We start from the raw sequence: 27,217 nt of genomic DNA, 5'->3' as shown, positions 1-27,217 counted from the left end.
GACACTGAGTTCGAAATCCTGCACATTTTGCTCTTGCACTCAAAAACTTCCAATATGCCCTTTGGTGTAAACACAACTATGAAGTTGCTGCTCTTTTCAGGCCCAAACCGCTGTGACCGTTCGACTGGACACTCGTAAGAACAGAAATGAAGCCGTGCCACGATTCGAGAGAAATCGCTATGTCTTCCGGGTAGCAGAAAACAGGTCTCCGTCAGTGGTTGGAGTAGTAAGGGTAAGCCGCTGCAGTTGCCGTTGCCGCTGCTCCTCATTTTCTCCTCGATATTCCAGGCCTACCACGTTGCTCTGTCGTCAACTGACGTAACACTGAAATACGAGATAATCAAGGATGACCAAAACGTTGTAGTGCCTTTTCGTGTTCATCCAGTGTCCGGAGAAGTGATGAGTGAGTCGCCGCTCGACCATGAACTCAACAAAGACTATGAGTTTAAAGTGAGTTCGCTGATTTCCTCCCTGTTTTTCTCTCCTAGAGGAATGTTCCTGTTCAGATTCGTGCTTGCCTTTCGGTCAACCCAACTAACTGCGGGTACACCATCGTCGTCGTCATAGTCGACGATCTGAATGACAACGCTCCACGATTTTCGTCATCCGAGTTCCGACTTTCGCTTCCAAGCGATCTACCAACTGGTTCTGACGTCCTTGTTCTGAAGGCAACTGATCCTGATTCTGGCCCGAACGGAGATGTCGGCTACGCCATCAACCCGGCCAGTGGTGAACAATAGTTTTCTTACTGACTTTACGTAGACCAAGCTTATTTTAACACTGCGCTCACACATCCATTTTCATTTTTTTCTGTGTTTTTCTTCTATAATAATTATCATGCACATTCCTTTTCGTTGTTGTTTCTCAAATTCTCCAATTTCTCCAATTCCAAATTTTGTTCAAAAATTGAACAAAACGCCGAACATTGTGCATAATTATGTTATTCCGGAAGATTTCTATGCGAGTGTCATTCCAGCCGTGTTCGAAATCGACAACCGCACTGGAAAAGTTCGGACGATAGCTCCACTCACTGAATCGCTCTACAACCTCGAAGTGGAAGCATTCGACCATGGAGAGCCGAAGAACACTGATGTTACAAAACTCATCATTTCAGTACATGGCACCAACCCTTCGGCACCGTTCTTTGATCAGGTTTGGCTATTTTTGAACAGAACTTAAAGTCATGTCGCTCCAAAGGTAGCCTCACTGCTTACGGGGATTTTTTCGATTTTTCGTCGGGTTTTCTCCCACCAGTGATTGATAGAATTCCCGACGTGCGGTCTCAAAACGAATTAAAGTGAAATAAATGGAAAAATTCAGAAATCAAATGGATCAGGAATACTAACCTGATCACTTCACCCGACCAAATAACTGTTTACGTCCGTAGAGTCTTAACGAGTTTTTACTTCTCACCTACACGGCTGAAAAGAGTCGTGAACGGGTGCCTCTGTGCCCTGTGCACGGTGCATCGCAATTCCGCTAAGATACTCGTCCACTACATATGTTCCGGATCGTACGCACTAGTGCGCATGGGGTAAGAAGCACGAAGTTCCCTCCGCTGCGACGTCGCAATAGGCCCTCTTTCAAGAAGGGTACAATGCGCCACTAGCTGCTTATTTGTTTGTGAATAATCCAAAAGTGACTTAACATCCTTATTTGTCGCTCATGACGACTTGTGAGTAGGAATCCAGAAGTCAAAAAAGGTTCTGTTTGTTTTTTTCACCTTTCTTTCTGCTGCGATGCAGTCATTCTTCCACTCACCTTTGCAAAATCATAGATTTTATATCAACAGATCAGCGTAAGCGTGTTCCTATTAATTTTAATATTTTCGCTATCAGCTTTCGCGCCATCGCCGCCGTGAAATGAGTACGTGCTTGGCTGAATGCGAATCATTTGAGTTGACTACGCTCGCCAATTACCTGGGAATTGTTAGAGAACGGCGGTCGTAATCTCACGCCTTGAAAATTGAAAGAACTCGAAGGTGTATGACCTGAATATCAGCATAGAACTTCGTAAAACCGAATTGTGCGAATTGATAACAGTACGCAGACAACTTCTTGAATTTCATTGGACAATTACATATTTTTATTATTTTCACTATATTAGCGTTTTTCCTTCATTTCCAATATTTAAGACACTAGAAATTATTGTAATTAAAGGGAGAGCGTATCACGTTGGGGTCTCAGATGTAGAGATAACAGAGCAAATATAGAGTGCAGGGTGTAGAATACGGGTGTGAACGTTGCCTCGCTCAATTCTCCCTAAAGGTCCAGAAAAACGGCGTTTGCTCCCAGGAGGTACGTGAAAATGTGTAGCCACCCTTGTGCACGCGCTGATTTCCTTGACAGCCTTTTCATTGGCTCTACTTGAATAGGCTGGTGAAGAGACCTCAAAGACTTTTGGCAGCTCGCTTAAGGACTCGGTACGTGCACTAGGGTGAAGCGTTCATACGCACCTCGTAGGATGAAGCGTTTTTTTCTCACGCCGTTTCTTGAGACGATTTGAGAGAATGGTGTGGAGCAACGCCCGTACTCGTAATTTACGCCCGAACTGTATATTTGCCCACCGAGGCCGCAACCTCTTCAGTTTCGTGATACGCTGCCTTTAACATGCTATATAATATGCTTGCTATATGTTATGCTTAATATAATATGCTATATCGACGTCATTGCAAAGTAGGAAAAATTTATTGCAATTTTCAAGAATTTTATATGTCCGCGATCCATTTTGTGTCCCTATACGAAACCTAAACAGGAATGCAAGAGATTCCACATTTGTCATTAAAGAAAAGCATCGTAGTATACCAACGAAAAATTCAAAACTATTTGTAATTCAGACTTGGTAAAATGCGTGAGGGCTTCTGTTACTCACGTAAGAAAATCCTATGCAAAGAATGATCTAAAAGTACTGTCACGACTAAGAGAAGTTTTGAAGTACTTTCTTCGTGGAAAATGAAACGCATAAAATTGAGATGGTACAAAACACTAAATATCAATTCTCAATGTTTAAAAAATGTAAATTTTGGTGTTATGTCATCCCAAACTACTGGAGCCGTCTGGAGCTGACCAGGGGTCCCACCGCACCACTTCGCGCGTAATCGCTCACACTCTTTCAGCACACGTGAGGTCGTTCGGATCTAACTATGAATTAGGTCTCCTTGCGGAACATGAAAGAATGTCAGCAACCATTTTCATTTTTTTGCCTCTTCCGAAATTGAAAGCCGTTCCGATCTCGTTAGGAGCGAGCCGATTTCTCTTTAGCTAATGGTTGCACTTAAGGCGAATCGAATCCGGATGAAAACGGAGACTCATTTACGGGAATTTCCGCCTAAAGAAATCCTTTTTGTCTATTAACTACAACGAAACAAATGCAAACGCATCTAGAAAAACTTCTATTGTAGTACTTGAAATTTCGATAGTTTTGGACAGATTATCAAATTTTCGTGAAGTAAATCTTATAGATCATACTACAGCGTATCATACAGGCTTCAGTTCTTCCTAACGCTAGTCGCTTTATCCACAGTTGCAAAATCAAAATACCAGGGTTCCCGACCGTCCCACTTCTAGTTTCGTTTTTATGGCAGCATACCTATAGTTATAGTTTTGTGAGATGTCGGTATGATTCTTAATTTCCTCTAGTCTGAAAAATATGCGCTGGGTACAATTCCCTCAAAATCGCTCCTCTCAGTGGAGAAGTGAAGCTGAAGACGAGGTTACGCAAAAAGAAACACGCTCCACAAAAAACTCTAAAGTAAGCTTAATTCATAATTCTATACTATGTGCGCTTCATTTTTAGGACCCATACTTTAAAAAATACAGAACAGTATATATTTCTATAGCGTCAATGTTGGACGATTAAAGCCACCATCCCACGAATCTGACGTGGTATGGACTTCCGATAGGGAAACTCTACACCGGGTTGTGGATTGCGGGATCAGGGATGGTTCCGCTCATCTCTCTCAAATTGTTGTAAAAAAAAACAACGTGAAAGACTCCGTTTTTCACGACGATTTCAATTGCAACACGCATAACCCGTACACGCGCCGCATCCAGCTGCGCAACGGTCGAAAGCCAGTGAGTTCTCCTCGACTGCCTATTCAAGTGAAACCAATGAACAGGTTGCTGAGAGGACCTGAATGTACGCATAAAGGAGCATTCTAACGTTCCTCGTAGTAAAGCGGTTCCAACGCCGTTTCTTAGCACGGTTAGGGAGAGGTGAGCGGAAGTACTCCTGATCTCGCAGTCTATTTACAACCCCATCTCTGGCATTCCCTCACCACGTCAGATTTGTGGTACACCGCCTTTTGCGGTAGATTAACACTCCAAGTTTCTTCGTTGTTCTTAAACTCAGTTGATGTCTAGTGCTGTTTGTTTCGATCATTCGATTATTGTCGATTAAATCAATCGATAATCGTGTTCAACGTCTGAGACAAGACTCCCCACCTTTCACTCTTTCAATCTCGCTCGCATTAGAACGATCTTGCATTCATCTTCTCTCTCATATAAAAATTGGATGTTCTCAGCGCTCCATACTACTTACTATTTACAATAAACTCTCCAAACCCTAACATTTTTGGTAATGGCAAAAAAGCACCGGAAAAGTTAACTCTATAATATTTGTAGGCATAATTATGGTCATAATTATGTTCTGGGAAAATTTTGTACTGGTTATTTTCTTTTGATGTGGCAAACCACATATGATGGTGACTGACTGGCCTTCTACCTTGAATCACTTCTCATTCTCCAAAATACTGTTTAGGACCCTCAACAAGAATGTTTTTGGCAGTCAGTAAGAGGTCTCCGGTGACCGCACGGTCCAAGGTTCGAAACTGCCCTGGTGTCAGCCAAACTTGATCCCTCCGGGGTCGATAAATTGGTATCAGACTTCTTGGGGAACATAAAAGTACTGACTTGATCGGTTGATCCCGGCAAGTCATTCTAAAGCTAACACACGTTCTAAATCCACAGCGATAACAAATTACAGTAAAACGCGTTGAGTGGATTGATACGCAAGAAACTTTGTCCTTTTTTATTTCACTTGTTAAAAAGTGTTGATTGCATGCATACATTGCCCTTGAAAGCTACCCAACGCATTTCCAGAACATCTTCGTAACCAGGAACTTTTAAAATCGTTTGAATGTGACTGAAACTAGACTCCAAACCATTCAAGATTTTCTTCAGAAGCGTTACGAAGTCACTCTGAGCTCCCCTGTCCGAGCTGGTGCCGTCGTTACCAAATTACATGCGAAAGATCCAGATCCGGGTCCAGAAGGCCAGATCACTTACAAATTTGGCGACTCTCCGAACACCGACCAACAGAAGCATTATAAAAAATTTTCTATCAATGAAAAGGCACGTCTCTATTCTTCTTGCACCGTAATTTCTGTAATTATCGGTGTTTCTTTAGACTGGAGCCATTTCTGCAAGGGAACGGTTAACGGCCAACGATGGTCCCTTTGAACTGACTGTGGTTGCTGAGGATCAGAGCACAGTTTTTAAGAGAAGGGTGGGTTTGTAGTGCTTTCAGTGAGTCAGGAGCAAATGAATGGGGAACGGATTAGTTTTTTTTTGTACGGTATATTCTTACAGACGTATACGATTCTTCACATCGATATTGTTGGCGACACGTCGTTGCGTTTTCTTCCTCTCCCATCCACAATATACATCTCCACGGATAAAGCAGTAGGAAGCGTCGTTTTACGGTATGTCGAGAAATCGTTCACCTTCTGCACCGATCTTCATGAAATCATTAGAAGAAAGAACTTTTAAAGGGCTTCCGCCTTCACCAGCTCCGCAACGACGGTTCGTTTCCGGGTTCTTGAAAACGATGCGCAATTTGTGATGGACGACGACTTGCTACGGGTTAGTTCCAAAGTTTTTTGATGGGATATTAGCGTGAACATCCACTTTGAACTAGAACCAGTAGCCACTAGAACCTATTGTGCAACAAGGTGCTCCTTTCCATGGTTCTATTTGCCATTCGCAAGAGAAAAAGCGTCTTCGGGCTTCCTGCTCGCGATAAAGTCTTTCTCAGGCTTCTTTATTGCATGTGAATGCAGAAGCGTAGTGAATATAAAATTGTATGATTTTTACGAAACCTCTTGATGTGTTTTTTTTCGAGAAGAGGTTCTTTTTACGGATCTTCACACAACCATGTACTTCGTCGTTAATACACTATTCAGGTGGCCACCCATCTATCCGCCGGCGAAACCACTTTGACGATACGAGCAGAGACCGAGAATGCTCACTCGGATCATCGACTGAGGGTAGTTGTGATGTTCGATCGGGATAAGTACCCGGTCTTTCCGCAGCTGACCTACGACATTGATGTAAGTACTTCCCTATAGTTTATGCTTTTCAACGAGCCCATTCAGACTATTTTTCAGAAAATTCCTAAAATTGTTGTTCTTAAAAACCATGACCGAAATTTTTGGTCGTATTTCTATATATTTTGTAAAGAAACTCGGTGTTATATGTTTGCACCCACTCAGCAATTTTTGTAATTTTTAACCTGAAGGTGTTATTAATCAAATGCTCCGGCATTCGGATCCCCATCGGAGAACCCTTCCGAATTTCGCAGTTTGGAATCGGACCTCTTCTAACGCCAACTATATTCATCTATGGCTCAGTGACCTGTGAAAGCAACAACAATGAAGATCCTGCGTTTTCTCAAGATCAATCTTCCAAGCTTCGATTCGTTCGAGGGACCGCTAATAGCGCCACTACTTTTTAGGGTAGAGTTGCCCAAGGAAAGCAAACAAAGAGCATCGAAATTTTCTTTGAAAGACTTCTTCTGAAAAACTCTGTTCCTTGCATTGGTGGTCTCCACGGAATGCGTTTTGAATGCAGCAGAACCGAATACGCCAGACGACTGTCGTTAAGAAGAACATTCGGAAAGTTTTCCACGATGATCGTCAGCGTTTTGTTCGTCCTACGATTTCTATGTTTTCAGATGGAATTTTTCTTTTGTGCTCTGCTCATTGCAAAGTTCATGCATACCTTCATCGAGTCCAGTCAACAACTTCAGAACTACATGCACAGATATGTACACACTGAAAGTGCAACCCGTTTTCCCTGCGGAACAGAAACAATTTGAAGACCCCTCGGAACATGCAGCAGGTCACTTCTGATCTTCGCGTGCACTCCCATCGATCAACTGAGGACGCGCCACATAGCCTTACGGCTGCCCAGCTGGGATCCTTTAAAGGCAAAATGGGGGTAGATTTAGGTGGGTATGTATAAGGATGGGAGACCGGAGAGGGGATTCCGTCCATTTTCCTAAATGTGTAAAAGGCCGGAAACACGGCTATTCGTTGGCGCACATTTTTAAAGAGGTTGATTGGAGCGGACGCACACGCCGCATCTTCCGGGCCGTTTTTACGGCAATTGCAAAAATAACGGAATCACCTCCTATAGTCTCCATCCTATCGAATCCAATGCAAGATTCGGGGATCCTTTAAATGGGGGGTCGTGAAAAAATCAAGTTCAACTAGGAACTCCAAACATAATAGAAATAATTGTAGTCTGGCCTCCAATAAATATTTAGAAAGACCTTTTTTGAGTTTTGATTTCGTTTGCTAAAATTTGCTGCTGAAACTCCTTTCAATGTTACCTCAGTTTAGATCCCCATCGATTCCATATTCCCACTGGTTGCTCATCGATTCGACGCTCAACTTCTGAATGGCACGCTTGGCTACCGTTTCTTTCCGGATAACGTCGCTCCACATGGGCTTCATATTAGCGCTGAAACGGTCTGTTCATTGTACTGTTTTTCCCCTTCCTTCGGAATTCCCGTCCTTTCGCTGTATTTCGTTATTTTCCAGAATTTCTCTAAATTAATTTCTTACAAAATTTAGGGCGAGTTGTCGGTCACTTCCGAATATGTGAACACACCGTCCAATCACGATACGCAGTTTGCCGTGGTTCGAGCTGTGAATTTGGACTACCCGGAGTTTTATTCGGACGTGGGGGTGAGTGCTTCCTATTCTGACCAGTCCACTGTTCTCCACATGAATGAAAGTTTGGCCAGGACATTTTTAAAATACAATGAATCTTCCAGGTTGCAATCAGTTTGGTCTCGAGCAGAACAATTCGCTTTCCTCACTCTATTTATCGTCTGCAAATCACCGAAAACGTTCCTGTTGGGACGGCACTTTTTCCACCGCTTGAGGTAAGAGAACAGTTGCTGAGTGTACCCATTCTTCCCTTACTTTCCTGTAGGAATGCTTCTTCTTCTTCTTCCAGCAGTTTGGGAGTTTCTACGAGATTTATAAGAAATTCCATGCCTGAATTTCTGAGAACAAGTTCCGCATTGCGTAGAGTTTTTGGAAAGATGAAGACATTCTGGAGGGTCGCTAGGGACTTGTATGTGCAGCGAAACCGATCAAAATGAACAGCTAAAATTCATCCAATGTTCATCAGGTGTTCCCGAAGTCATCCGCTGTGACCTATTCCATCAATCCTCCGTCGCCACTCAGCATCCTACCGAATGGCACTCTGGTCATCAACTCGCCTGTTGATCTGGAAGCGTTGCCAGTTGACCAAGCTGACAACCTGCACTTCGTGGTTTGTTTTCTGCACAAAACTTCATGGAATATAGACCACTGCATTCTGCTATGGGAAGGATGTAGCGCAGTTGTTAAGAGTTCTTACTGCCACTGCCACTGCACCACTGATGGCTCCAGACCGCTTCACAGCTAATCAAATCTTTCATCCCACTGGGGTTGTTAAAGGCATCACCCCACGAATCTGAGGTGGTACGGATTTCAGGTGTAGTATTCGTATACGAGATCGTAGATCATGGAGAGGTAGGTGATTCCGTCCATTTCCTGCTAATTGTCGTAAAAAACGGCCCGGAAGATGCGGCGTGTGCACACAGCTGGCGCGCTCCAGTCGGACTCGTTGTAGAAAATAGCGCGCCAGAGCGCTCGAAGCCGTATCTTCCGGGCCGTTTTTTAAGGTAATTAGGAAGAAATGGACTGAGTCACCCCCTGGACTGTATAGAATATCATTTAGTTTACAGGACTGGTTTTGTTTTTTAATTAGGAAGAAATGGACTGAGTCACCTCCTCTCCTTCGTCTACGATCTCGTATACGAATACTCCACCTGAAATCCGTGCCACCTCAGATTCGTGGGGTGATGTCTTTAAAGTGATACCAGACTTGTCAGGGTGGGTAGAAACACTAAGTTGGTACGGTTCCCCGCAGTAAGTCAAAGCAACGCTGCACACACCCTCATAAACCTTAAACGCTTCTGAATTCAAGTGGACGAGGTGGCGCATCCCATGCGGATTACGTCAGAGACCTTATCCCTTCAGATTCTGCTGTTATCCTAAACAGGAGTGCGTCTAGTATCGAAGTCAATTAAAACTAGATAAGAAATATTATTCCCATCAAATGAGCGTAAAACACTGCAGCATTACGTGCGCTCAATTTTTAAATCATTTTATTATTTCCAACTACCGAACTTCCCTGAGCAGTATCGCTAGTGGATAGGTGTAGCAGAAAGTTTTGCGAAGTTTCATTTTGTTGTATATTTGAAGGGATGTAATCTTGAAGTTATGAGATGCTATCGAATGTATCATGAAATTACCTTCGTGCCTTAATGGAGTGCTTCTTAAAAGCTTCGCTGGAAAGGTTCGAGAATTTCTTCCAGGAGGGAAAATCTTATCGTGCGCACAGCGTCATTCAGTCATATGACTTTTCCCATGTGCATTATGACCTTCCCATTATGATCTGGCTAACTTCTCAGGTAACTGCAACTTTGGCAGATGTCCAAGCAGTCACGAAACTCCAGCTAAAAATCAAGGATGTAAATGAGTTTGCACCGCTGTTTGAGAAGAAACACTACGAGGCTTCTATTCGCGAAGATGCTGCTCCAGGAAGTTTGATCGTGCGGGTACGAGCGACCGACGACGACCGAACGGAAGGAACGCACCTGCTTTACAAGATTGTGGGAGGTCGGCAAATAATCTAGACACTTTGCGTGTGTGCTTATGCCCTTTTAGATCTGGGATCTTTTCCTTGGTGTTTTCGTCTTCAAGGTATTTTGATCTCGCTGCTCTCAACTCTGAATTCAGGGTCTGGTCGTGAGCTGGTGTTTATTCAAGAAGACGGAACAATAATCCTTGGCGACTCTGCACTAGATAGGGAGACTTTGAGGGAATTTGATGTAATTGTGGAAGTTATCGATCGAAGCGGAAATAAGGTGAGTTTCGTACTTACTCATATTGTTCATATTACAATTTATGTATGTGCGTTACCTCTTTCCCTATCCACCGCAGGACACAGCAACAGTTCGAGTGAACGTCGAAGACATCAACGACAACGCTCCCTTTTTCCCCGAAAAGCATCTGATTTGGAACGTTACTGAAGGTTTTTTATGTTTCAACTTCTTCGTAATGTTCTCTTTCCTGCAAAGCAGATTTTTCCAGGATCGAACGGCGCAACTTTTAAAATTGCGGCGACAGACAAGGATTCAGAACGTAACGCCGACATAGACTTTCGAATAGTAGAAGGAGATCCTCGTCATATTTTTGCGCTCCATAAGGCTTCTGCACAAACTGTGAGTTCCATGAGGTGCACGCCGTTCACTGTTGCAGCGTTACCTCCTTTTTTCCTACTATCTTTCCTTTCCTTTCTCCTTTTATTTTATTTTTTACAAACCTACATATCTCTTGTCTTTATGTCACTTCTTCTTTCTCCCTCCTTTTTCCTCACTCTCAATATGTATTTATAAATTTAAATAAAATTAAATTAAAGTACAAATATACTTCTCAATATTTTCCCAATATTTTTCTTGAAAATAATATTGAAATGACGTCTTCATCATTATTTGTTCTTGCAGTAGGACCAGATGGGCGATTTAGTGTCATGATAAAGATAAAGATCATAGATAAAGGTCATTAGCGCCTTCAATGGATCGATTCCGCACTGAGCCAATCTGAAACTCCGTGTCACTACTTTGGTGCCAAGTTTGTTTTGAAGGATAAAGGCATTAATTTGACCTTACCATCCTCGTGAATACGAGTCTGACCTGAACCAGAATTCGTTTCTTCGTTCTGAAGAGATTGCTTAATGTCATCCGCTTCATCCTCCAACCATATGAAAGAACGACTTATTTTTGGCAACGTAATCATAGATATAGTCAGGTCAAACGATCTGAAGCTTGGAGCAGCTACGTAAGCGGGTGAGCTGAGAGCTCAGGCGAGGTGGTGCGTGACCGAGGTGGGATCCTTGCTCCATTTGCACCACTCAGCCCGAGTGCAGCGAGCGATGACCCCACGTCGACTGCACCCGAAAGATCCACCGCGCTGCTACAAACGCAGCCGCCCACGCAAATGAACAGAAATTCAGGTCGTTTTTGCTTGACTGTCCCATCAATATTTTCTCCTAGGTTAAATAGGCTAAATAACAGATTGCAGCTGTTTCTTAACACAAAAGTCCTCATAGAAACAAAAAACTGTTGGCTGAACATTGTGATTCTATTGGTAGAGAATTCCTCGCTCTACAAGGTTTTAGTTTAACTTTGCGAAAGACAAAACGGTGCATAGTCAACATTTTCTGCCTTTTGCATTTCATTTAAGCTGCCAAAGCTTCTCATGAAATTTTTATCGTATGAGGACATTGAAAAAGCTATGAGAAACCTAAAGAAGAAAAAAATATGCGAGAAAACGAAAGAAAAAGCGAAAACATGATGAAAACAACACGAAGCATCGAAAAAACTATTGATCAATGAGTGGAAGACGTTGGAAACGATAGCTAAACATCGGCATCTTCTAGCTATTGGTTTATTCGCAATAGTATTTTGTGTCCAAGAAATACAGAAGAAAATGGATTTTTTCTCAGCTCACCACAATTGGTCGACAGCTGCGTGTTCCATCTTTGAGGCCAAAATTCCCATTTTTGAAGCAAACTGCGAAAGATATTTTTAAGCATTGTTTCTTCTACATACGCAGTTCCAATTTTAGCTTCGTCTCGATCAAATGCAAAAAAAAAGTGATTTCGAAGATACTTCCATTGTCCAGACATTTCACACTCCATTTTTTATTTTAAAAAGAATCAATTTAAAATATGAAGGTATTGAAGGACGAGAAATTTCCCATCAAATGATATATAACTTGTTGTCAGTTCTTTTTACTTCTTTCTGCATTTTCAAGTTCGAAAATGATGGCAATGAATTATTCCTCATTTCAGTCTTCATCGCTTCAACTTACTTTTATTTTAATTCAGTTCTCTCCAGTTTGAATACTTCAAAAAAAGACATTTCTGAATATATTTTTCTGTACAGTAAAGTGTTGCTGAAATTGTTTATTTATTATCACCTCTTTGAATTCCCTTCCCGTCGCTGTGCGCGAACTCATCGTTAACTCGTCTAATTTGCAGTAAAAACTGCTCTTTTCGGTTTTTTTTTCACCCAAAATCTTATTGTTTTTTGTTTTCGTTGGAACCTTATAAGTTTTAGCTTCCTCTTACTGATATGAACTTCTTCCTCATGCAATTTGAAACAAAAACGAACTAGCCAGATGTTTCAGGCGATTCTCACTCTTACGAGACCGCTTGACCATGAAGCTCAAAAATCTTACGAGCTCACCGTCGAAGCGACCGATCGTGGTGATCCACCGTTGTCGAGCACTGCTGTCGTCACAGTGAATGTGATCGATCGCAATGACAACCCGCCGATCTTTCAAAAAATGAACTACGAGCAGAAAGTGAGTCCAAATTCTTTGATTTTTTGGTTTTCTATCTCCAACCAACCTATTAGCTCCCGTAGGTAAAACTTCTTAAAATTTGTTGATAATCAAAAAATAAACCTAGTGTTCTTAACGCTGAGCATATTTCCTTTCATTTTCCTCACTCCACTTCCATCTTTCTGGTAAACTTTCGATCCAGCTTTTTCGAAACTCACTAAAAAAAAAGAAAAATTCATTATCCGTGACAAAAAATACCCTTGTATCGTTGAAATAACCAGTTTTTTTGTAGGGAGTGGGGTCGGATGCAGTGCTTTCACTGTGAAAGAACGCGCACGAAATAATTTAAAGTAGGGAGAAGGAGAGATTTTGTTTCCAAATAACTTCGCTGGAAACTTAACAGAGGACAAAAGTAATTGCTCCAAATAGAGAAATTAGCGAACAGGTTCTTTTTTTTGAGAAAATCATAAAAACAAAATCAGCCCGAATATTTTTTTGGATAAATGCGGCAACAAGCTTCTAATATAATTTCTTTTCATCACCGGCTTCCTAGTGGGTGCTTACTCAATAGAAAACGCTGGATAGAAATCCAAAACGATATAAATTCTGAAAAATTTTTCGTACTGTTTCCGACCCTTTGAACTCTAGCTAAGAGGAAGAATCAAGAAAGTGCTCATTTTTTCATTTTACTGCTCTATTGTTTCTGGAACTAGGGCGAAATTAAGGCTCAATGAAAACAGTGAAAAACAAAGATGTAGTAGGAGGAAGAACGTTCAAACACTTCTGCATAATTCTCCAGAAGAAGGGAAAATGACTAGGGAAAGTGTGTTTGAAAGAAGATCAAAAGAAATTATCTCCCAATATAATACAAATAGCTTAATCTCGTTTAAATGTTGCGCACTTGCAAGGCTAACGATGTGCTCAAAAAGTATTGCTCTGTAAAACGGAAACGAGTACTCAATAGATTTTTTTGAATTTAATGAAGCTTGATCTAAAATGTGAACAATTTTCAGGTATCATCCGACTTGCCCGTTGGCTATCCGATATTGACAGTTTCGGTGAACGACGCCGACCGTGATCGCCTTTCATTTTCGTTGTCGGGCGATCAAGCCTGCTCCTGGCTAGCTGTCGATCCGCTGGGTGTAGTTTCATTCACTAAAGGGATTTCTGGAAGAGGTCCTGGAAATATCACTTGCGTCATTTCTGCCAGTGATGGGACTCACACTGCGAATGCTACGTTAAGGCTGAATCTTTTCCGAAACGAACAGCCTACGGTGTAAGTTAGCCGTATTCACTTCTTTCCCTCCATTTTCAAAATCTTTTTTTATTATTTCACCTCACTTTGATTTTCGTTGCTTAGTGCACAGCAATTTTCGGCAATTAATTTGCATATGTTCGAATGCAACAACTACTTGCATATAATCAATTTTTATTAATATAAAATATAAATAACATGAATTTAAAAGGAATAATAATACTGAAATAAATGGCGTAAATATAAGAAATAAAATATGGATATAATGAACATAAAAATATTTTTAAAAAAATAGGGAATTCTTCGGAGAAATCTTGTGGATTATTAGAAGTTTGAATGAAGTAAATAATTTGCGGTTTGGCAGCGCCCACTTCAATCAGATCAGTTCATGCCTGGTGTTGATTTCCAGATTAACCAATCTGATTGTCAACATTAACCCATCATTTTTTTCTATAGGCACTATGTATAATTGAAACAAAATTATTCTTGAAGGATTGAGAATGAATAATCCTTCAAATTGCTACCTTATCCTCAAACTGAAAGGATTTTATGATGAGTATCTTGTTAACGTGCTAATTTTCCAGGGAGACCCCTCAAACGAACCGTGCTCCCACTTTTGCCCGAGAAGTATACACGATAACAATAACCGCAGCTGACCGTGGTCAAGTGCTGAAGAGAGTGAAGGCTACAGATCCAGATGGAGACGTTGTCAGCTATTCGATTGAACCTCCAGAGTTCAGGAATCTTTTCGAAGTGGATGGAGAGGTAAATCTCACCCATTGCCCCTCTCCCCATGAAATCCACTTTAAATCTCCACGCATCAGAATTGGATAGTATTGAACGCTTTGTAAGTTGTAAGCTGCGTCGAGAATAGCAAAACACTGACTTTGAAAATTTCTTTGAAATGTGGTCCCGAATACTGCAGTATCCTAATAAAGATAAACAAACAAAAAATGGACCTATGCCTATGAATAAAGAAAGGCCTCAAATGCTTGGCCCATTTGGGAACTTTCTGAAAATCAGGATGGAATTGTAAGTGTGAAAAGAGCCTCTTCATGCCGGAAAGTCACTATTTTGTCCAGCTGCATCTCTAATTCCGTAGGGGTTTTATAGGCAACCTCTGAGCAAAGATCCTATGTTGTTTTTTTTCCCGCATGTAGTGTTCGGAACGTAATTCTCAAGAATCTCAGAAAAGTCGCAAAGCATTCCACCTAAACAAGGCTAAAATTTAGAGAGGCAGCATCATTTCAGCCAACTATGCACCTCTTTACACCTGAAGGACTGGCGAAACACAACCATTCGCGGTGGACTAGTAGTGATATTGCAAATCAAAGCAACGTTTCACATCGTTCACAACTGATGAAATTTGCTTCCTGCGATGTCACTTCCCCAGTCCTGTGTACATATAAAAAATTGCTTCGTGATCCCGGGTGCCTCAAAATGGGGATCGTTTATCAATGATGGTCTGATGCTTGGGTTTGTAAGGATACTCCTAAACTACGCGCCGAACTTATACTGAAAGAAAAAATAACGTAGAAGGTTACCCGAACGCTTCCTTCAAATGCTACATAAGTAATGAAAACTACGAAATTCAGGGTGTTTGGTTCTATTCATGAATGAATATCCTCAGGGAATAGTTTCAAAATATGAGAGCTGAATTCCCTCTCCTTGTCCTAAAAAACGACGCTAGGAAGCGGCCTCGCCTATCGAATTTTCCTACAAGGCACTTGGCAACGTGCCTCATCTGCGAACGCAAGCGTAAGCGTCGCTCGTCTGCCAGCGCAAGGACAGTTAGTTACGGGCCTGTTGACGCCGCCTTTTCCGCTCGTTGCAGAAAGGCTCTGACTGCAATCGCAAACGTGGCACGTTGCTGGGTGTCTTGAAGTGAAATTCAACTCTGTGACCCTGTCTTTTCGTGGAGAGATCCCAGCATAGTCAATTTCGTGAGATCGCGCCCCTAAGTGCCTGTTTTTGAAAATGCGTCCTCCAACTCTAACCAACAAATATCGCTTCCACAAATGAACAGGTGGAATTATATAACGATTAAAATATCCTACAGTATATCCTGAAATGGAGTTCCAGGTGCGGTCTGATGGTATCGCTACGCAAACGTGCTTGTAGATCTACTCACAATCTTTGAAGAAAAAAAAAACCAGAAAAAAAAACATTCACACCACTTGTGCCAAAGTTCGTAGTTGTTCTAACTGTTCAGGACCCATCCAGTTCCATCAAAGAAAACAATTTTTTTACTTTTCTGTCTGCTATAGGGACTATTTGGTTTATTTCAGGGTCAAGTCACACTGCGAGTTCCGCTCGATCATCTCAAGCAGACATCGTACAGTTTCCTGGTTGTTGCTGAAGACAACGGTCATCCGGTGATGTCGTCTTTCACGAACATCAGAGTGAAAGTGCCCGAAAATGAAAATCACGTCGTCACATCGGATTTGATTGAAGCGACTGCTTCAACGGTCACAAGGCCTCCATATTCTCGTGGGTCTTCGAGAAATTCTCAATCAACTGTGATCCCAACTAGTAGTCCCACAGAAGACGGGACTAGTAGTAGCATGCAGGAGACTTCCAAAAGAACTCCATCGTCCGCTACGGAGGAGGAAACTACACCACAAATCTCTATTGTGACTGACTCAGGTAGTCTTTATATCCTTAACGAAGCGATTGTAATTTCTTCAACGATTTTTCCAAAACAAAAAAGATCGTCGTTTTTTTTTTCTTCCCAAATATCGTTCTCGGTTATCAATTTAGCCTACTAGAAGCACATTGGTCCTCTGGCCTTCATCAATTTAACGAATCCTCTACTTCTCGGAGAACTTTAAATGTTTTCAAGAGTTGTGATATGCGAAAAAGGGATATAGGAATTGCCTCTTTTCTTATTTCTGTCGCAATTCTATCTGATTCTTCTCAAATTTCTTCATTTTCCAGAACTTTCCAGAACAGAGTTTGCATGAAATACTGTTTTTTTTTCTCCAGCGAACCAAACGTTACTCAAACGTTTTCAACTCTAATATGAGGAATTGATTTATGTCCCTCTTCGAATCTTTCTAGAACTCACCTATGAGTTTCGCACTAGCAAAAATTAATAGCCAATTTTGCTTTCTGCTAAGCAAAATTCTCAATCAGATATTCGCTTTTTCTGTACTCTCTTCCATCCCAATAGCTGCATAACTTCAGGAATATTTCAGCAATTTCCTTCACTCGCAAGAAGTACACCTACGCAATGCGAAGTGACTCACCTGTTGGCACTTATCTTGGGCAGATTGAGTTGAATAACAGCAATGCTGTGAAGCTGATATTCAGAAGGAATAAGAAATTCGTCATCGATGCGGACGGTTGGATTCGTTCTGTGGTTGTGTTCGCCTCCCCTGAGAAGATAGAGGACGAGATTTTGGCGGTCAAAGACGTTGGTTTTTCTTTTTCCTATTCATATATCACGTGTTACTTCATAGATGTTCAGACTTGTCTTCTCCATTAATTGCTAGAATCCTTCATCTTTTAGGGAACTACGGTAGCGGCTGTTCCATTTTTGGTACATGTACTTGCGCCTAGCTCACTGGGTACCTCATCGGCTTTGCCTTCTACAATGACAGAAACTTTCGCGACAGCTGAACCGTTTACCACAGAGGACTCCTTGTTCTCGACGGGAAAATCCGAAATGCCTTCAACTGATAAAGAAACTACAGAAACAATTTTGACGAAAACCGCTGAAACCGCTGAAAGTGCAACAGTCAATACATCTCCCTACCTTAATCCGTCCACAGTGCACATCACCGGAACGACAATCGGATCTACTGACGGTGGCAGTGAAGTCGTGACGCGCTCCACTTTAGCTACAGAAGCATCCAGCTCTCAGCCTAAATTAGCTTTCACAAAATCCACATATTTTGCATTTGTTCCCGAAGGACAATACATTAACGGAATTCGACTTGCGGTTAAACCTGAACCGTTGTCCGTCAATCCACAGACAGCGGTACGATACGAAATTGACGAATCCTCACCGAATATACCGTTCTTCATCACATCAGACGGGCAACTCATCATTTTCGACGTCGACCGAGAATCTCAATCGTCCTACATGTTCACTATTAAGGTAATCGACTAATCGACTGTTGAACGGTAAACAGTTTCGAGTGTTCTGTTGTTTTTAGGCCACCAGCCCGGAATTCGGTGTAGCGAAAGCGATGATGAACGTGACAATTCTAGATACTAACGACAATTATCCCATTTTTGACGTGTCTCCTCCGGAAATAGGAGTTTATAAGGACGCTCCCATTGGAACGCCTCTCTTTCGCTTTAGTGCCCGGGATAAGGACACTGACAACTACGGGGTTGTCACTTATGGGTTGGAAGAGCAGGAGAGCCCGTTCAGCATTAATCCTAACGGTGGGTTTGTGACTTACTTCCTGAGCTACAACTGGTCACTGCAGGACCATCTCGCTTTTCCCGGTCCATGTCGTAGCAAATCGCATTGTGACATCGTGATTCCTCTTCAGTCGCGATGAGCGGCGATTGAAGAAGAGAATCACGATGTTGATTCACTTCCTGAAAATCGGAGATCCTATTGTCCAACAGTGCCATGGAAAAGCTTCACTTGCGCTTATTCCTCAGAAAATCTATTTGGCATAATCAAGAAATATGTTATTCGTATGTTTATTTGCGGTTAAACAATTGAGGTATTTCTTTAAATCGTTTTCGCGTTTGGCTTCGAATCGAGTAGAGTAGGGGTGTGAAAATGAGAACTGGTCGTCAAGGGTTCCCGTAATTTTTCATAGTTACAAATTTCCAACAAATTGTTTTGTTGCAACACTAACGGCGCAGACGCCAAACTTTAGTGAAGATGGTACAGTGCTTGAGAGTATTTGCGTAGCGAATCCAAATATTTTGGCAACACATGGCTTGGAACTTTTTTATGTGGAGTTTCGAAGCAAGAAATACCCGTCTCCCTGAGCTATCCTTTCTTGAGCAGCGGAATTCTCAGAATTTTCCCACGAATGTAACAAGAAATAAAGGGTGACAAACGAAGTAGAATAGTTACTAGCTTAAGTAGATCTCCTCAGCCCCTTCGTGATATACGCAAGTTTAGTTTAGTGCTATTCTTCCAGATGGTACTCTTGTCGTCGCTCGTGCACTCGACTACACTCCAGAATACTCACTGACTGTTTTTGCTAAAGACAACGGAAGACCATCACTGAAGTCCACGCAAAAGGTGTGCCTTAACTTTTGTTCTTCAGCATCACCAAACGAATCATTTAGGCCCATATTTGGTCTTCGACAAAGTTATTGTTTGTAATATTTTAGATGGCCATCCGTGTCTTTGATCCAAGAATAGAGTCGCCACATTTTCAAAAAGATCTGCCAGAAAAAGTGGTCCTTTTCGGGACACAACCTCACTCAGAAATCGCAGCTGTCCTCGCTGGGCCTACTATTAACACTAAGCCTAATCAGGAGAGGATACTTTATGGCCTCGTCGACGACCACAAGTGAGGGAGAACTTCGTAAATGTTCTCAGGGAGGAGCGCTCTCCAAAAACTCCTGTTTTCCAGTGGCTTGTTTACAATAGAGGACGAAGGTAGGTTAATTCTGTCTCGACGACCAATGGATGACGAGAAGAATCGTTACATTCAACTGAATGTTACCGCCGAGAATAGTCATGGGAAAGACTGGACTCTGGTAAGTTTCTCATGAAAAGTCCTGGACATATTTTTCTATGAAATAATCAATATGCCAAACGTACTTCTCTTAAAGACGGCTTCCGGCAAATAAATAAATAAGCATGTAAAATATTGTTTTTTCGTTGTTTTGTATATTTAGTGCCTGAATATTTCTCCCAAGACAGCAAATAATTCAGAGGAGAAGTGAATTTCGCTACTATTTGAAGAGATAAACGAAATGATACCTGGCCTTGTTTTCACATCTTTACCTCACACATGAAGACATAAGAATTTTCAAAAATAACAGCAACGTAAATATTTTTGAGATGGACAATAAAATCGCAGATGGTATTTAATTTTTCTCTGCAATCAGCCATTAATAATTTCTAGGAGTTGGTACACTGTTTCCCTTTAAAAAGTTATTTTATTCTCTCAGAAAAAATACTTTTAATGGTGTGTTTAGTCCAGAATACGTTGCTTCTTCGACCTCATCATCATCTTTCTCCAAAACTCTTTACATTTCGCTCTTGATAGGAGTTTCGAGCATTTCAATACATCTGTAATTCAATATTTTATGAATTTTATTTTATTAATTATTAGTACTTATTATTATTTATCATTATTATTTAATTCATTTTATTTTTCTGTTTCTTGCAAGCCAGCAGAGAAACTGATGACTTTAGCACTTCCTGAAATTTTGCTGCAAAAAGCTACAGCGCAATCACGTAGCTTCAGCGCAGTGTTATACGCATCTACAGCTGGCTGTGTATCAACTAACTAACTAACTAACTAACTATATATATATACAGTAGTTCAACTTTCTGTCTGTTGTAAATTTATGTACGAACGAAATTGACCATTTTGTAACCATATTTATCATTTTGCTTTACAAGAAGTACTTGTTTCTTTGGTATTTGTTCCTTTTTAAAAACCATTGAGATATTATGGCTTGTGCTTTTGCAGCCACTCCCAATATTTATTGTGGTTTTCGTTTTCTGGCTCTCTTATTGGCTGACTACCAAACTACAAACAACTTCTTTGCGTTCATTTCAAGACAATCCAGATCCGCGGTCAAAAGCAGCGTCTGCGGGAATTCCCTACGTTTGATTTTAGTCGCTTGCGGATAGTGTTCGGGGTGTAATTCGCAGGTATCACAACGATGAGAAGAAACATCCAAGAATGTGGCGAACACATATGGGAAACCTCAAGTTGATCAGTTTATCCGACGGAGCAACTCTTTACATCCAGGGTTGGCTGTGTAAAGTATGGTGAAGATCATTTGACACGGCTTCATTTCATTACTGCTATGAATGTAAAGAGTTGTTGCGTGGGGTAACTGATCAGACTGGTGCTCCTGATTGAAGTCTTACGTTTCCGTTGCGATTTTTGAAAACTACGTCCTGAGCGCCACCTGTCACAACACAAAACCCGATATCAACGAATTTTTACGAACGACATCTCTATTAACGCTTAAGCACAAGCTAAAGTTTATAGGATTCAAAAGAGGTGCTCTCTGAAGCCAGAACATTCGCGGAGCATTTATTTAATTTACTCCGATGCATTCGGAGACGTTTCCAACAAATTTAGCTCATATTTTATATGTGAAGTACATTTCGAACTGAAACGTTTTACTCAAGCAGATATCAACCGCTGGTTTTCCTCTCAGAAATATTTGATCCGAAGACATCTAAATTTCAGCTGAATGTGTTCATCGAAGGTGAATCCGTCTCTACCACGGCAAGCACTACGGCGATGCAAGGAACTGGAAGTGAACCGAGTTGCGTATTCCTCCAAAAGGTGTACACCACGGAAATCATGGAGAATCAAAGAGGAAGAAAGCGCCTTCTGAAGGTGACGTCGAATTGTGAGAGCGAAGGACGCCCATACGAATACTCCTTCTCCTATCCACTAAGTTTGTCAGCTTGTTCGCTACCAATTGCTACCATTCGAAATGGAAGCTTCAGGTGAATTCGAACTCGATCCGAAAACCGGTGAGGTTTTCGCGGTGCTTCCATTAGATCGTGAGCGACGAAGCTACAACTTCCTTTACGTAAACGTCTCCAGCGGTGCTCCTCCCACTGCAAGACGTTTCGCTCGTGAAAATCCTATAATCGAGCGTAAGTTGAAACATTTTTTGTTTTGAAAATTCGACCACGACTAGAAGTTAGATGCAATGTTTCAGAAGCCAAGTCAAACCTAGCCCCCTCCCAAACGCTGGTCGTGGTTCGAGTTCTCGACGAAAACGACAATGCGCCCATTTTCCTGTACGGAACCGACGACGATGATGCTCAAGTGGCCACAGTAGACTGGCAGGCTCGTCTATTCACTCCTGTGATTCGATTACGAGTTAGTGTGTCATTTTAATGGTTATGTCAATCAATGATAAAACTGGGAATTACTTTGAGGCGAAGGATGCTGACGAGCGCCCTCAGCTCAGCTATTCTATTTCTGGGACAGGATCGGATTATTTCCTTGTTAATTCCACCAGCGGACTAGTGATCTTGGGGAAATCGTTGGCTGACTATTCTGGCGATTCGTTCCAGCTTACCGCAACTGTCACCGATGGTCTTCACATCGTTCCTACCCCACTTAGAGTAAGTCCCACATTTTTTAGAAGTGTCTTATGAAGAAGTACAACAGCGACTACATTGTTATGAATTACCTACCTTACTACGTTCTTTGACACAACTTTGAGGAAACATATAAAGATGACTCATATCACGCTTAGCCACACTCAGTATCAAAACGCTCTGATTTGTCGTGCAGTTGCACGGCACAGCATGTAAGAGCTGAATCAGTTGAAAAAACGTATATGACGTCGAAAATAACTTCATTTTTGCACAGCTCCATCCGCCCTTTTGCAATAACATGCACCCAAACCTATTCCTACCCTCTATACCTTCATTTTATGGTTTAACTACATTTTTTTGGAGCGGGGCACTTGCATGCAATGTATGCTGTTATATAGGAGCCAAAAGATGGTAGCCAGGGAAAAATAGCCCACCTCCAATATTTGCACACACTCTCTGGAGGAAACACTAGCTATTCAGAACACAGGCAGATATGTCGGTTCGCCTGCTGATGCCACGATTCCATCCAAAGAGCTTCCACATCGGCTGTGTTCTGCTGAAATGATTAAAAACACGTTTGTTCGCCCCGAGGCAGGCTACGTTTTCGGGACGCGCTGTATTTACCTGATCATGTCAAAAATGGCTCTCTTTCTCAGTACTACAGTGATATTCATATCTCGAAGTCGGGACAGGCTCGAAAATGTACAAGAAGAGTTCCTATAATACCTCCCAATGACGAATCTAATGATGGTGGCTTCAAAGGGCTGTAAACATTAAATTAAATTTGTGTTATTTCTTTCTGAAAATTATAAGCAAGACATCTTCCGAGGGAACTGATCGAAATACTGCGTAGTGGCAAAAATAAAGTGTTGTTTCTAACCGTGATAGTTTTGAAGGCAGGAGTTTAGGTATACTTACGAAAAGTGTTCCAAATTTCTTTAATTTTTTCTTCGTTAATCCTTCATCATCATTTAATGGGAATAAAGAATAAAAATAAAGGCAACACAAGAACTCTAGATGTAACGGCTGTAAACGAACTTTTAGACCGGTATTTGCATGAGACCGTTGTTGTTTCTCTTTATCCTTTCCCTAAGAACTACTTCTTGCGTATCATTTATGAAGGACAGTAATGCACAACATGAAGGAAAAAAGTGTTTTGCTCCCCATTATTTCCAACCGTTTACTAACGTTGATTTTTCGTGTTATAGTCTGTTTATCTAAGATATTTCCAGATCTACGTGATTTCTCCTTCATCGTCGCTTGTGCAGCTCACCGCTGAAGTTCCCCATTCGCAAATTGATCAGCGAATTGTTGAACGGACGCTGAACGAGCTGAATGGTTTAGACAACCACTTGCTCGTCAAACAACCTTACATAGATAATCAGGGCCATGCGGATCCAACCAGGTCAGCACATAGAACTTAGTTTTTTGGAAGTATGGGATTGCGTCCCTGCTAGAACTCTGTGATGGAGTCAAATTGTTGATGAAGTGTGTGAAGCATCAACCAAGATCCTTAGAAATCTATTCACTGTTTACTACTTTATTCATCGAGAGAAAATTCCGGCATCATAGCTTTTGTCATTTCTTCTTGTCCTGATATTTTAGAAGATAGAACATAATCGTATCATAAAACAGTGCTTCCCCTCAACCTTCTTGACCAGCAGCAAGCTACATTTCCATAAAAAGAGCATATTCCAAAACAAGTCAAAAATTGTCTTTTTCACACCAGCTGTGATGTTTACTGAACACAGTGTAGGTATGTGTAATTAGGTCAAAACACCAAGTTCGGTTCAGTCTCGCAAGTTCGGATCACAGAAGGACTTTTATTAACGCCACTCATCGCTGCAATTTTTGAGTGCAATCGCTGGTCAAGTGAAGCGAGACCAGATCATGTCTCCACCTCGATTCTAACCGCCAGTCCAACCCCGGCGCTCCGAGAGCAGCCGCTTACGCAACTGGCTTTAATATCCCATCAAACATTATGCCAGCGTCTAAATTAAATTAAATGAACACTTGGTTACGGACTAGAAAAAAACGTTTGTATGGTATGACAAATATGAGTACATCGACCTGTATCGAGGCTTAATGCAATGAATGCCATAAAAACGCTTCTTTCGGCATATTTCGCACTTCTGCACAAACCCAAAATTTTAATTCGCAAAACTTGGGCGGCGTTACAAATAAATCATCTCGAAAGTCCAAAAAAATCAATGAGAAGGAAGAGCACGTTCATGCAACTACATATTGAGCTGGCTCTGTGTGAAAGCAAGTAGCTTGTCAAAGTTGGAGCATTTAAGAGAATAAGTGTGCCGGTTTCCTGAACTCTGATCAAGTCGCTGACTCACCCCTGAACGTTAGATTTTGACATAAACAATTTTGCTTCGCGTACATCATTGAGAAATTGACTTCTTTCTCATCTTAGTCGATTACATAACACTGAATAATGAAACAGATGAGGATAGCTTTCAGATCACATTTGTTTGTGTACGCGTTGGATCCAAAGACGAGAATACCATACTTAAAAGAGGATCTTGCTAAGTGAGTGATTTCAATGCTTTCCGATCATGTTAGCTCAATTATGAGGAGACAATTTAGAGTTCTGGAACATCACGCGGCTTCACTCCTTACGTCGTCGCACAAGATTTCTGAGATCTCGTTGCTTTCGCCTCCACCAACGGCTATTTCAGCCTTCGACCTCGCCCTAGCTCTGCTTCTCGTCTTATTACTTCTTATTCTCCTGGCTGCTTGCTGCATTCTTGCTTCGCATTGCAAAAAGTCTGTCAAGACAACCATCTCACTCTAATGGCTATTTCTACTGTTCCAGGAAGCGTGCCATTGCCACCAGTGACCGCGAATACATGGTGTCTTCGTTAGCAGGGCCTCGTCCCTACAACGTAAAAGAAGTGTCACGGACTACGGCACAAAGAGTGCTATCTGCTCGTCCTCTTCCCGAGCCTATGACTAATCAGTGAGTTTTTCTCACCTATGAATAGAGGGTTGATTCGTATCTGCGAACCTTTGCAGAATCGAAGTCGCTGTCTCGCCCATTTTCACGGACGGCATGGTGTCCACAAACAAATCCGACACAACTAAAGCTTTTTCCAACAGTGTCAGGTACGAGTCCTTGGAATTTCACGACATTTATGTGTCCCGACGCTTTTCTCTGGTGTGGAAGTTTCTGTTTTTTTTTAATTCGACATTCATTACTCGCTTAATTACTTTTAACTTAATCAGCGAACTCGTGTCAATGTCTGACACGGTTGTCCGCATCTTCCCCGAAGCGTGTCCTCCCTGAACACAACTCTGCTCGACCTTTGCAGCTCGCTTGGGATCCATCGATTCTTCACTGTCCCATATCTTGTGAGACCGCCTGTCGACACCTAGAGACCCGAGAACCTTCAGGAAAACAGACTCTAGGACTTCAGCGTTATGAAATTGAGTGTTACCACCAAAGATTCCATGCTGAGGACATGTTTGACCTACTTGTGTTGGACTTCGAGAGTGTGCTGAACAACGTCACCTTTTTGCAGTATCTGGGTAACTTCCGCCATATAGCTCTACAAATTATACACCTTGCACGTGCCCAGAGCGTAAACCCATGTGTCCGGTGGCCTCTAGTAGAAGCGAGGTAACCGAGAGAAGGTAGCAAGCAAGCTCATTTGCACGGCCTTATTATTCGCTAAGGCGCCCTCGAAAAAGGCTTCTAACAGAGGCACTTCTTACATTCCTATTTCCTTAAAGGGCACCAAATACGAATTTGTTTTTGCAGGGAGAGACCGTCCTTACTACAAAGTGCCTTGGCGAGGCAGAAGGTACATTTCGTTCGCTTGATATAATATCACGTAGAAACCGAAAATAAAAATATCGTTCAGGTACACGCCAGCGAACCGAAACCTACGCCACAATTATAACTCCTCCACAGTGTTCTTCCTTGAATAACGGGTTTTATTTAATGCTAAGTGGATATTTGTTGTTCTCGTTAAGCTCAATGTGTTTCTGATCATTTCACTATGTCCTTCTTGTCGGTGCTCATATACAATTTTCGCTTATTTTTTTTTGACAGAGTTTTGTTTTATGAAATTCCATAAGTTGTGTTCCACACAAAGCTGTATCTAATTACTAAAAGTGACTTGTCGATCACGCATCTTAGGAGACAGTGGAGACCTATGCATTTCCAAATTTCATTGGCTTCCCAGTATTCAGTTCTACCGACAATATCGCGCGGGATGATGACAGCGATGCTAACAAAAAGGGTTATCGTTGTGAATACAGCCGTAGAGTAAATCTAATTCTGTGGAATCAGACGAAAAGAGAAACAAGACAAAAAAAGCTCCAGACGAGCTTATGAGCGCATCGTCCCACCGATCGCATCGACTGAAGGTTAGTGCTTGTTTCCACTGAAGCACCGCACTCGTTCGACGCCTATTGTATCAGCCACTACGATCAAGAACCAACTTTTCTCAATGTATATGAATCCTCACTGAAAAAATCAAGAATGTTCCAATCTCATCCTCAAGCTCAGAAGAATGTTCGACGCAAAACGGGTGGATCGTATGTATTTAGGCTTCTGACAACACGCAGAGTCGGCTAAAACGTTTTAAAAAAAGTTAGCATGACGAGGCGACGAGTCCTCAGCGAACACTTGCACTGAGCTCTTTCTACAGTGTGCGGAAAGCTCCTCGGCCCAAAGTCCCCAAAGCCCAAAGTCGCCTACCCCAATAATGCATTGCGGATACGTCCATTACCGTTGCATCATAACACCAACATAGTCCGAAATGAACCAATGTTAGTTTGTTTTCGGAAGGCTCCCTCACATCAACACGCAAATAAATGCTTCAAATGGCATTACTGTAGTAAATTTGTATCGCAGTGAAATTTTTAAGAACATTGCATTCCTATCACATACCACATCTCCACATCCGACTGCAGTACGATCTTTATTTCGTAATATTGGTGGGAAAAATAAGTTTTGAGGGATTCACAAAAGATGATTAAATCGCATCAGACCATCTCGTAACTGTACTCTGTTGAGGCATCATCC

The 27,217-nt window shown here is 41.7% G+C and overlaps 1 protein-coding gene across 2 annotated transcripts in view; it reads left to right on the top strand.

Annotated features, from left to right (window-relative positions):
- The window catches only part of RB195_002572 (uncharacterized protein), a gene marked incomplete at both ends in the record, with an annotated part of 44,812 nt that extends 18,725 nt beyond the window's left edge, over window positions 1–26,087 (top strand). For both annotated transcript variants that reach the window (XM_064199899.1, XM_064199900.1), the window contains 37 exons: window positions 101–232; window positions 289–450; window positions 507–729; window positions 977–1,152; window positions 5,407–5,505; window positions 5,589–5,701; window positions 5,771–5,861; window positions 6,182–6,328; window positions 7,622–7,750; window positions 7,856–7,969; window positions 8,059–8,169; window positions 8,421–8,564; window positions 9,751–9,958; window positions 10,079–10,206; window positions 10,283–10,373; window positions 10,433–10,563; window positions 12,533–12,709; window positions 13,702–13,964; window positions 14,528–14,708; window positions 16,232–16,589; window positions 17,141–17,358; window positions 17,455–18,045; window positions 18,104–18,338; window positions 19,058–19,161; window positions 19,254–19,435; window positions 19,499–19,625; window positions 21,305–21,518; window positions 21,571–21,723; window positions 21,789–21,952; window positions 22,012–22,200; window positions 23,409–23,581; window positions 24,646–24,714; window positions 24,772–24,951; window positions 25,001–25,144; window positions 25,201–25,290; window positions 25,946–25,988; window positions 26,049–26,087. In XM_064199899.1, coding sequence (XP_064055780.1) covers window positions 101–232; window positions 289–450; window positions 507–729; window positions 977–1,152; window positions 5,407–5,505; window positions 5,589–5,701; window positions 5,771–5,861; window positions 6,182–6,328; window positions 7,622–7,750; window positions 7,856–7,969; window positions 8,059–8,169; window positions 8,421–8,564; window positions 9,751–9,958; window positions 10,079–10,206; window positions 10,283–10,373; window positions 10,433–10,563; window positions 12,533–12,709; window positions 13,702–13,964; window positions 14,528–14,708; window positions 16,232–16,589; window positions 17,141–17,358; window positions 17,455–18,045; window positions 18,104–18,338; window positions 19,058–19,161; window positions 19,254–19,435; window positions 19,499–19,625; window positions 21,305–21,518; window positions 21,571–21,723; window positions 21,789–21,952; window positions 22,012–22,200; window positions 23,409–23,581; window positions 24,646–24,714; window positions 24,772–24,951; window positions 25,001–25,144; window positions 25,201–25,290; window positions 25,946–25,988; window positions 26,049–26,087 — 6,093 coding nt within the window. The remainder of the gene's footprint in view (window positions 1–100; window positions 233–288; window positions 451–506; window positions 730–976; window positions 1,153–5,406; window positions 5,506–5,588; window positions 5,702–5,770; window positions 5,862–6,181; window positions 6,329–7,621; window positions 7,751–7,855; window positions 7,970–8,058; window positions 8,170–8,420; window positions 8,565–9,750; window positions 9,959–10,078; window positions 10,207–10,282; window positions 10,374–10,432; window positions 10,564–12,532; window positions 12,710–13,701; window positions 13,965–14,527; window positions 14,709–16,231; window positions 16,590–17,140; window positions 17,359–17,454; window positions 18,046–18,103; window positions 18,339–19,057; window positions 19,162–19,253; window positions 19,436–19,498; window positions 19,626–21,304; window positions 21,519–21,570; window positions 21,724–21,788; window positions 21,953–22,011; window positions 22,201–23,408; window positions 23,582–24,645; window positions 24,715–24,771; window positions 24,952–25,000; window positions 25,145–25,200; window positions 25,291–25,945; window positions 25,989–26,048) is intronic.
- Between the last annotated feature and the right edge of the window lie 1,130 nt (window positions 26,088–27,217).

The sequence above is a fragment of the Necator americanus genome, chromosome IV (genome assembly GCF_031761385.1).
Source record: "Necator americanus strain Aroian chromosome IV, whole genome shotgun sequence".
In the NCBI taxonomy this organism is placed as follows: Eukaryota; Metazoa; Nematoda; class Chromadorea; order Rhabditida; family Ancylostomatidae; genus Necator; species Necator americanus.
Note: the sequence above shows the minus strand (reverse complement) of the source record. Positions and strands in the feature narration are given on the sequence as shown.